Source organism: Chenopodium quinoa, unplaced genomic scaffold (genome assembly GCF_001683475.1).
Source record: "Chenopodium quinoa cultivar QQ74 unplaced genomic scaffold, ASM168347v1, whole genome shotgun sequence".
In the NCBI taxonomy this organism is placed as follows: domain Eukaryota; kingdom Viridiplantae; phylum Streptophyta; class Magnoliopsida; order Caryophyllales; family Amaranthaceae; genus Chenopodium; species Chenopodium quinoa.
The window spans coordinates 5046649-5057901 of NW_018745000.1; the positions used below are offsets into that span (position 1 = coordinate 5046649).

Here is an 11253-nt window from a genome sequence, read left to right on the forward strand (position 1 = left end):
TATATTGGCAGAACTCATAGTTCTCCCGCCTGCTGGGAGCCGTCAATAGGTAGAACCTGTGCTTCCAGCCGTCAAATTTAGAGACCTTGTCTAAGGTCATCATGTATTGGGGATACGTGGTTAAAGTATACCACGCCCTCCAGCCGCCTGGGCTTCGGCTAAGATAATGCATCTTAGCAAAAGCTTCCCAGCCAGGATGGAGCCCCTAGAATTCGCAGGCGACAACATACCCCAAGATGTTTGCCCAAGAATTGGGGGTAAGTTGCCAGACTTCGAGGTTATAGCCTTTCAAAATGGCCTTCACCGCCTGGTGAAGGGGAAAGCGAAGACCGGCTTTGAACGCCGCCTCAAAACAGCCAAAGTAGCCGTTGGCGTTCTGTTGATCGTCTTCCCAGGCGATGGTGCCGTCCTCAGGCCGCACTCTGATTTTGTACCCGTCTCCTAACGGGTGCATTTGTTTAAATCTCTCTAAGTTGTCCTCCATGTGACCCCTGTCTTTGGTTGAGACGTGGATTTTGAAGGGGTCTTCCTTCTCACTCTACTTCTTCCTCTCTTCCTCCTCGCTCTACTTCTTCCTCTCTTCCTCCTCACTATCTACAAGCGGTGGCAAGTCGTCACTGCTCTCAGAAGTGGAGGCGGAGCTGTCGCTCTCCGTCTCCTCCTCATTTTGTGAAAAAGGAGCTGAGACGGCCTCATCGCCGCCTTGATCGCATTCTTCCAAAAAGGAATCTGCGGGAGTTGAAGGGGCACGCGGAGGGGATCTCTCCAGAGCCGTCTGGTTTCTCTGACCAGACGCTTCTCCCTCAGGCGTTTGGTCGCCTGAGCCCTCACTTCTGTAATCCGGATCGAGGGTCGTCTGCATAGTCCGAGCCATTGTGTCCTGCACAAACACGTAAATGGTCGGAATCCAAGCAAAAGGGTGGTCCCAACACCCCGAGATGACACTTCCAGTCCTAGACTAAGCCGTCCCTGGTGACCGACTGGACTCTAACCTAGGCTGTGTCGTGTGTGTTGGTGATGCATCCATTTATTGCAAGAAATATGTACAAGCGGTGAAACATGAAAAAGAGCTGAGACAGGCAGAGACGGTACCTTTAGATTTGATATCTGAAGATAGACGGGTCCGGCTGGGTTGACTAAGAACGAGTTTTCTTACTTGCGCTTGACTCAGACGGATGACTTCTGCTCTCTCAAAGTTGTCTCTCTTGAAAATTTTTGTAAAACGTACAAAATTATGAGGGTAAACGACTATATATAGAGGGTAAATGCGGGGGCATCCCCGTAATTTACTCAGAAGGTGAACGGTTACTCTTTGGCAGTAAAATTACCACCAACCGGAGCGTGACACGTGTCACAGATGCCACGTGGTGTGCCACGTCACATCTGTGAGGGGAAAATGTTTAGGGTAATTTTACCCCGCCACGTGGTCCAATCAGAGAATGACACGTGTCAGCCCCAGGATGGCCCAAAGTGGACCTATCCCTGCTTGACACGTGTCACTCCAGAAACCTGGGGAAATGGCGGCCTTTAGGCTCAAATCCCGAGAAAGCCGCAATGTGGCGCAGCCCACCAATGATTAGGGTTCAGTGACCTAATCAGGGGCACAAATCCCGAGGACCCTATAAATAGGGAGATTCCCCTCTTTTGGAGGGCACGTTTTACCATTTATTACAAATTGTCCCTGTGATAGAGACATCTGAGCTTGGAATCCGAGCAGATACCCACCTAAATTTCCGCACCTTTTTCTCTCCCTTCAAGTTACTAACTTGTTCGTCGGAGGCGGAGCACCACCCAACCAGTGTCTCCGTTTGTTTTGCAGGTACAGGCCGCACCGGATCAGCCTTCGTGTTGTAACTCTCCCGAGGGACAAAAATACCCAAAACAACTTCTTTTGCCAAATACTCATACTGATACTATCAATTATTACTTTGACAGCTAAACTCTACCTATTACTAATTGACAACTATTCCCTACTCAACCGCTAAAAGCTATCAATTACCGTTAATATTTCCAAATAGGATCTATACTAATTCATAGTTATTGTACTTGCACTCCTAAGCTAGCAACCATTACCAGTACCACATCACTCTTTGCTCATCTATTAAACATCGAAAGGTTTTCTCGAATATATATCCCGAGGCCAACTTACATGGTTATTTGTGCATATAATTAGCACACTGGGGTCTTCCCATTCCACGACAAATGTATCCCACACGAGAAAAATTGTTATTATATAGATACAGTACTTATCTGCACTACCATGGGCGGACCCACGTGAGGACAAGGGGGAACATTGTCCCCCACTTTCAAAAAAAAAAAAAACAGAGTAATATTTTTAAAAAAAGAGAAATTAGCAAGACTGAAGACATCACGTGGGTTAAGAAAAGAAGGGAAGAAAAAAATTTCAGAAAAAAAAGGGAGGAAAGTTTGAAAATAGAAAACCTAAGAGAGAGAAAGTAGATCTTGCACCACCGAGGCACTGACTACCGCACCACCAAGGCAGCGACCACCGGACTTCTCGCCGCCACCATGCCACTATAACCAGCCCAGCCCCGCCGCTCCGCAGCCCACTCTGCCACAAGTCATTTTTTTTATTTCCTAATTTTTATCTTAGATTATAAAAAAAATTAAAGAATTAGTTTATGAGTAATTGTGTTTATGTAATCATGTTTTTTTTAATTAATTTGTGATTTAGTTTATTTGTTATTAGTTTGTGAATTGAATTGTGAATTTGTGAATTGCTTGGTGAATGGAAGATTGAAACTTTGAAAGTAGACAAGTAGTTTGTTAATTTAATTAATATGTATTAGTTTGTAACTTTGTGTATTGAATTAGTTTGTGATGATTTTGTTTTTTAGATTTTGGATGCTTATTGTTAAAAACATGATTATTGAATATGGAAGCTTAATTTTTAAATGAATAAGGATATGTAAAGTTCTTCAAGCAAGTCTAGGACAATGGAAAAACAAGCGGATTTTCGAGATTTGCATGACATTAATTCTCTTTGTCAAAACCAAGTTGCATGAGACTTATCCTCTTATTCATTTGCTTATCAAGTTAATGTTGATTTTTCCCGTTGCTACGACAAGTGTTAAAAGAGTCTTTTCGGCAATGACATATATCAAAAAAATTGAGAAATAGTATGGGTGATCAACTTATGAATGATTGTTTGGTTACTTTCATTGAGAAAGAAGTGTTTTTACAAGTCCCCGATGAAGATACCATTGATCGATTTCAAAAAATGAAGACTCGGATGATATTTTAGAAGTATGTAACCGAATTGTATTATTTAATGGATTTTGGAATTGTAACTTTTTAGTATTAAACAAGTAGTCAAGTATGTACCCGAATTATTTTTATTGTATACCCGGTTTTTTAAAAAGCATGTTGATGTTAGTTGAATTATCGAAATTGTTCCCCCATTGTCAAATTTCTAGGTCCGCCACTGGCACTATTATACTAAAGTAATCTCAAAATCATTCGTAGGTCATACATGTTAACACCACATAGAAATTTTCTCGCCAACCACATTTTTATGCTATTATTTTTTTTAGATAAATAATTTGAAGTTAGTTTTAAAGCTTGAACCAATTGACGTTGACATTTAAAAGCAATCAGTAACTAGATGTTAATTTTATCAAGGTAAATGATAAGATAGAAAATTTTAATAGTAACATACACAATCCTCTATTCAATTTGACCGAGTTAAAAAAAATAAAAACAAAAAACCTAATTGTTACATATTGATATTCCATTTATTGACAAACTAAGGGCATGTTCACATTTACTGAACTGAGCTAAACTGAACTGAACTGAAACAAACTTAACTGATTGGAGCTGTAATGAACTGAATAAAGATAAAATGAATATTTTATAAGAGAAAGAAATTAGAAGCTGAATTGAACTGATTGAAGCTGAACTGAACTGAAATTAAGCTAAAGTGAACAAGCCCTAACTATGCAAGATGATTTAATTATTGTTAAAAAAAAAAAAAAATTTCGGGCATTAACTAGTTATAATACAAGAGGAAGGTTTTTTTATTTTTTTATTTTTTTTACAGAAATTTCACCCAATGCCCCTGAGTATTTTTTTATTCACCATATACCCACAACAATTTTCAAATTCACCATATGTCCCTAAATTTATAAAAATGTTACAAAATGCCCAAATGACTAATGGACGTTAACTCCGTTAGTCATTTAGACTTAATATGCCACGTGGCAACCTATAATTGGTTGTCATTTATATATTATTTAAATTTTAAAATAAATTTAATTAATAATCAAAAAATTAAAATAAATTAAAATAAAAAACCCACCCACCACCACAGCCCAGCCCCAGTCGCCGTGGAAGCTACCTGAACCCTTGCGCCGTCCACTCTCCCCAATCCCCCCTACCCCCATTGACGACACCGACATTGGTAGCCAATCCCCTCCCTGTCGCCGCCCTTCTCCTTCCCAAACCCACCTTCCCCCAACCCTAAAACCCCACTCACAACTCGAAAAAACCTTTCTCTCCTCCCGATGGTGCCTAGCCGACGCCAGCTAGCCCCCAAACTCCATCCCCTACGTTGGCGAAGCTTGTTCTTTCATCCCCCTACCATCTCCAACCACTTTCCCCCCCTTAAACCACCATCCTCAACACCTTAATTAAACCCCAAAATCGAAATCCCCAAACCGAAACCCTAGATTTTGATTTTGGGGTTTTTTCATGGTAGTTCAGGGAGGGGGAAGGGCGATTTAGGTTCACCGGTGCGGAGAGGGGTTCTTGGACGCCGGCGATGGGGTGGATTTTTTAGGGAGAGAAGAGAGGGTTTTGGATTGGGGTTTTTTTTGGTGTTTGTCGTGGTGGGGAATAGAGGAGGGAGGGGGTTGTAGAGGGAAGGATCACGCCGACACCGACACGGAGGGAGGGGTGGATGTCGGCACTGGCGCGAAGGAGGGGGTGAACACCGGTGGTCGGCTGGCAGGGGGATAGGTTGATGGGGGAAGGGAGGTGGCTGGGTTTTTTATTTTTAAGTTTTTAGTTTTTTTTATTATTAATTATAATTATATTAATTAATTAAATTAAAAAATTAAAAGAAAACCAATCCCAGCATGCCACGTGGCATATTTAGTTTTAATGACTAACGGAGGTTAACGTTGTTAGTCATTAAGGACATTTGGTGACAATTTTGTCAAACTCAAGTGTATACGGTGAATTTGAAAATTGTTGTGGATATATGGTGAATAAAAAAATAACTCAGGGGCATTGGGTGAAATTTTCCTTTGTTTTAATATTTCGTATCACTGTTCTGAAAAGATTGTTAATGACCAAATACGACTTTTATCAGAGAGTGAGAGATAGCTCAAGTAGTTAGAGCTTTCCTCCTGCCTTCAAGAGATTATGGGATTGATTCTCACCCCCACTCTTAGCTTAAAGCTCTCTAAACCCCCTCCCAACTAGGGGTGAAACAAATTCGGTTTAAAACCAAACCGAACCGAAAACCAAACCGAATAAGAAATATGGTTCGTTTTTTTTCCTAAAGTGGTTCGGTTTGGTTTGTTAAAAAAAAAATCGATTTTCGGTTCGGTTTCGGTCTGAGAAAATTAAAAACCGAAAAAACCGAATAAAACCGAAATATTAGGCCCAATTTACCCTAAGTATATAAACCCAAAAAAAAACCTAATCTATTTGCGTTTTCCTCTGAAAGTCTGAATCCTCCACGCTCTCAGCCTCTTACCCTAAGTCTCAAACTCTCATCCATTCCACCGTCCATTCCACCACCGTTCACCGTCCAGGCGTCCAGCATCCACCGTCCATTCCTCCACCGTCCATTCCTCCACCGTCCTGCCGTCCAAAGGTAATTTTTCATATTTGCGATTAAGCATTTACTTGGTTCAAATCTGGAAAATGAAAGTTAATTTCTTAAGGTTTTAATTATGAGTAGTGTTAATTACGAAAATGATTATTAAAGATGAGTTTGAATCATGATAAAATTACAATTTACATGTACAATTTAATAAAAAAATTCAGATATGTTCGGCTATTCCTTCCCTTGAATTCTCTAGTATCTTTGGGTGAATATACACTCGATTGTTGATTGTGAACTTATGAATTGTGATGTTGTTTGTGAGGCAATGTTCGTTTATGTTTTATTTGCGAAATACTTTGTTACAGCCTACATGCTACACTAGGCCTAAGTAGTTGCAGATACACTCTGTATTAGTTTCATAGCTATTTACAGTGTACATTTTCAAAGAAATGTAACTGTATTTTCAAAGAAATGGTTAAGACTACATGGATGCATGTGTTGTGAATTGTGATGTTGTTCTTTTGCTGCTGTGTTGTTGTGAACTTGTGATGTTGTTCTGCTGTGTTGTGATGTTGTTCTGATGCATTGAAAATTCTGCATTCTGCTCTATTAATTTGGTTTTATTTATGTCCTAGGCCAATGGAAACCAATGTGGGTGGTGCTCCTGACCAGCCTCAGTCTGAACATGAGACTGACCAAGTCTCAGAAAATCAGAATAAAGAACAGGGAGCAAAAAGGAAGAGGATGAAAGAGCGCTCTGAAGTTTGGGAGCACTTTATTAAAGAAGATTTGGCTTCTGGAAGGCAGGCAATTTGCAAGTATTGTGGAATGAGTTACAAGTGTGGGGCAAAGAAAAACGGCACCAGTGTGTTATGGGCTCATATTTTGCGATGTCGTAAGTATCCCTTAAACACCCCTAAAGATTCAAAACAAAGTTTGCTTTCATTCAAAAGTGCTAAAGTACCAAGTGGTAGTACTAGTGGGTTGACATACCATAAATTTGATGCTGGTAGTATTAGAAAAGCTTTGTCATTTATGGTGATTGTTGATGAACTTCCATTTAAGTTTGTAGAAGGTATAGGTTTTAGACACTTTTGTGGTGTAATGGAACCTATATTTAATGTTCCTTCTCGCATTACAGTAGCCAAAGATTGTTTTGAAACATATTTAACTGAAAAACGAAAGTTGAAAAATGTGTTAAAGCTGGTGGAAGTTCAATTGTTCAAGGTTTCCTACCGTGGGGAGAATTGCCCGTGATGTTCTAGTTGTCCCTATTTCGACAGTAGCTTCTGAGAGTGCATTCAGCACTGGTGGCAGAGTTCTAGATCAGTTTAGGAGCTCATTAATTCCCCGAGTTGTAGAAGATCTTGTTTGTGCTCAAAATTGGTTACGTGCTTCACCATTTCCAAGTATTGAAGAATGTTTAGAGGAAGTTGAGCTGCTTGAAGAAGGTAATATATAAGAATATCTAATCAAAATTTACATATTTTCATTTATGTATATATATATTAACTTGGTTATTTTTGTTATGAATTATGATAGATTTGAAGAATATGGCAATTAGTGATGCTGATATTGATGAAGTGCAAATAATAGACTGATGTGGGCTCTTTGCTAATTTGCTGTTGCTGTGCTAACTTGCTGCTGCCTGCTGCCTTTCCTCTATGCTGCTGCCTGCCGACTTTCCCTCTATGCTGCTGCTGCAGATTTTCCCTCTATGCTGCTGCTGAATCTTATGATGTTGCTGCTGATATTGTTATGCTACTGCTGTAGTTGTAATGTTGAACACTTTTTTTTTTTTTGGATGAAGTGTTGAATTCTTAGAAGTTAGAACTTTGAATTAGAACTTTTAATGTTGTATTGTTGTGACTTGTGAATGTTGTGATGTTGAGTTGTTGACAACTTGACATGCATTGCTAATGGGCCTACTGCCTGTCTGCCTTGCTTTATTTACATGTTCAGGTTGCTATTAATCTATTATGCTGTTTAAGCCCTTGCTATTAATGTATTACATGCTCCTTGCTGTTTAAGGCTTTAAGATATCAAAAATAGCAGAATAAAGCCCAAAAAAAAGGCCCAAAAACAATTCGTTGTGGTTCGGTTTTTTGTTTTGAAACCGAAATTTATTCGGTTTGGTTTGGTTCGGTTTCTAAAGTAAAGTGGTGTGGTTTGGTTTCTAAAATCGCGAAACCGAATTAGAGTGGTTCGGTTTCGGTTTGGGCCATAAACCAAACCGAAAACCGAACTTTCACCCCTACTCCCAACCCCCCTCCCCCACCCACCCCACAAAAAAAAAAAAAAAGATTTATAGTATTTTCATATTTGTTAATCTATATTTTTTACTAACAATATCTCTAACTAGGTATTGGATAAATTATAAAATTTCAAATTTATATTAATTGAGACAAATTAAACAAAATCCATCATAACTTCTTTTTTTTCCTAACATACTTGGAATAATTCAAAGGTTCCCTCCTACTAATACTTAAGAGGGTGTAATAAACTAACATGCATTTATATATCGTTATGGAAAATTTCCCATAACTTATGATACATTTCTTGTTCTGTAATTGCTTGTTCATACGAAGCAATTATGACAATGAAAAGGAACAAATTAAGTATATACCCAAATAAAGAGAACAAGGACAGAAAAATGTCCATGTTACTCCAATATTGATATACCATATGCATATATAGGAAACATCAGGCAAGAAGCTAGGCTACTTCTTGCTTCTAGATCTTGCTCTATTAGAGCTACGACGATTAGTCCTGATATTGAAAAAACCAGCAATATACATACTTGAAATTACTATTATAAATCCTACTGGAACACCTATACCAGCAGCCTGCCATGAAAATGATTCCTCGCGCTCTTCCTCTGACTCGTTAACTGCAGGTTCTGCATCATCAGGACAAGCCACACGTATAGGCACCCCACATAACCCACTGTTATTAGCATATATGTTTGGATCATTCAGAGTATCCAACTGAGGACTTTCCGGAACCCTTCCTTTTAGCTTGTTGTTGCTCAAATCTAAAGTAGTCAGCTGTTGTAGTTTGGTAAATGTTACTGGGATTCCTCCTGAGAGAGTATTATGTGACAAATCTAAGGTCTCGACATTCTGCAGACCACCAAAGCTAGATGGAATACTTCCTTGGAAGGCGTTGTGGGAAAGATTTAGTAACTTGAGCGTCTCAAGGCCTCCTAATGAACTCGGAATCTGGTTTGTGAGTTGGTTATTTGATAGGTCTAATAGAGAGTAGAAATCAAGGTTGTATTTAGATAAACCTTGCTTGGAGCTTTTCCAGTTCACTATCAGGTCCTGGAATTTAATATCGAAGCTAAACAAAGCAGACGATAGAGTGGATGTATCAGGAGGATTGATCATGCCAGGAAAGTCTCCAAGCCTTGAAGGGATGTCATCAACAAGCTTATTGTTGGAAAGATCAAGGATTTGGAGACGCGTAAGGTTTGCAAGATCACTAGGAATCGATCCTGTAAGAGAGTTGTTTCGAAGGCTTAAGGTTTGAAGTGAGGAAAGACTAGACAGGAATGATGGGATTTCTCCAGAGATGTTATTGTCATGAAGATCAAGGTGCTTCAGCTGAGTGAAGTTTGTTAGATTCTCAGGAAGTGGACCAGAAAACCGATTTTCACCTAGAGAAAGAATTATCACACCCGGGCCAAACCCGGTGGGGATTTCACCGTAGAATCTATTGGAAGAAAGATCAATGAATGCAAGGAAAAAGTCTGGGTTAAAAGTAGGGAATTTGTTACCTGAGAGACTGTTTTTTGACAAGTCGAGGAGCAAAAGCCTGTAAATGTTTGGCAATGATTGAGGCAGTTGGCCAGAGAAATTGTTGTCTGATAGCATTAGTATCAGAAGCTGAGACTCTCCAATTGTTTCAGGCAGCTCCCCTGAGAAGTTATTCCTACTTAAAGCGAGGACGGATAGACTCTTTGATTGAAATAATCTTGGTGGCAGTGAACCAGATAGCTTGTTGTCTGACAGAATGATGCTTCCAATCTCCATTTCTGCTAGCCAAAGAGGGAAGCCGCCTTCAAGCTCATTCTCACTAAGGTCTAAAAAATCCAAGCTTATTTGATCCGAAATCCACCGAGGAATTAGGCCTTTTAGTCCACAAGACCTCAAAACTAGCAAAGATAACCGGCACTTTGGAACCAGTTTCGCAGGGTTATCTAGCATAAGTTTGTTTCCTCCAAGATTTAAAATCTTCAGCATTTCCAAATCAAACAACCAAGCAGGAATTCTTCCTGATAATAAGTTATTATTCAACTCAAGGGTGGTGAGATTACTGATCATTTGGATTGAACCAGGAATTCCTCCTGTCAGGGAATTCCTGCTCAAGGCCAGTGTCGAAAGCTTTGCTAAATTACCAATATCAGGCGGAATCTCACCAGTGAAAGAATTATTGCGCAAGTCTAAGACCTCCAACTCAATCATATTCAGCAACGCGGATGAAATCCCACCAGAGAATTGGTTTTGTCGAAGTGATAATGTGTGTAGTTTAGCAAGGTATCCGATCTCTACTGGGATATTTCCATGCAGGAAATTCTCATCTAGATTCAGAAACTTCAAGTTTCTTAGACCGCCTACTGCAGAACTCAGAGTACCTACAAATGAGTTGCTACTCATATCAAGGTACTGTAAGTTCCTTAAAGAAAACATTTCTTCAGGGATTGAACCATTAAATTGGTTCATTTTAAGGTCTAAATGAGCAAGATTGGTCAAGTTTCGAAACCCAGAGACTGGGATTTCACCCCCAATAATGATATTAAATGATAAGTCAATAGACAACAAACTTGTTATGCTAAAAAGAGGAGTTAAAACATGTGAAGAAACAACACCCAATGTTTTATTATTTGAATATGCAAGTGAGGGGAGAAGAGAGTAAAGATTAAGATCAGTTACTTGTTTAGATAGCGATCTTGAAGAATGACAAGTTACTAGTTCCCATTCGCAACAGTCCAAGCTCGAATCCCAGGTCTCTAACCCAGCAAGCGAAGCATTGGGAGAATCATTTAGTGCCAGTTGTGTGAGGAGAGTGTGTTTGAACTGAAGAAGTGCTTGTTTTTGCTGCGAAGGGCAACCGAGAGAAGGATTGCATGAGAGGTGTAAGAGAATAGCTACAAATAGTGAAGCTAGCAAGGCCATTTTTTCCCAATTCTCTTACAAATTATGCCAATCTAACATTTCATAGATGCTTATTTAAGGGAATAAAGTCGACCACTACAAATATGCAAGTCATTCACATCAAACAGCAAGTTCTCTGTAACACTTTATTGACAATTTGACCAATTTAGCGCACCATTTTTCACCAAGTAAAGTGGATTACATGGGTGCAAAACACCTAGCAAACGAAAAACTGCATTGTCTAGAAAGTGCTATTTTTTTTACCAATTTGCACCACAATTCCTCATCTCTGTCCAGCAATCG

The 11253-nt window shown here is 39.5% G+C and overlaps 2 protein-coding genes across 2 annotated transcripts; one reads left to right on the forward strand and one right to left on the reverse strand.

Moving 5' to 3' along the window:
- The first annotated feature begins 6433 nt into the window (after positions 1-6433).
- Positions 6434-6882, forward strand: LOC110707595. Its single transcript, XM_021885623.1, has 2 exons — positions 6434-6803; positions 6860-6882. The coding sequence occupies exons 1-2, from the start codon at positions 6434-6436 to the stop codon at positions 6880-6882; spliced, it is 393 nt and encodes a 130-aa protein (XP_021741315.1).
- Positions 6883-8514: 1632 nt separating this feature from the next.
- LOC110707596 (leucine-rich repeat receptor protein kinase MSP1-like) lies at positions 8515-10971 on the reverse strand. Its single transcript, XM_021885624.1, has one exon. It carries the CDS (start codon positions 10969-10971, stop codon positions 8515-8517), a length of 2457 nt encoding a protein of 818 aa, XP_021741316.1.
- Positions 10972-11253: the final 282 nt, after the last annotated feature.

Coding starts and splice junctions, on each gene's coding strand:
- LOC110707595 (XM_021885623.1), top strand. CDS start 6,434: ATGGAAACCAATGTGGGTGGTGCTCCTGACCAGCCTCAGTCTGAACAT. Junction 6,804..6,859: donor ATACCATAAATTTGATGCTG/GTAGTATTAGAA, acceptor CTTCCATTTAAG/TTTGTAGAAGGTATAGGTTT.
- LOC110707596 (XM_021885624.1), bottom strand. CDS start 10,971: ATGGCCTTGCTAGCTTCACTATTTGTAGCTATTCTCTTACACCTCTCA.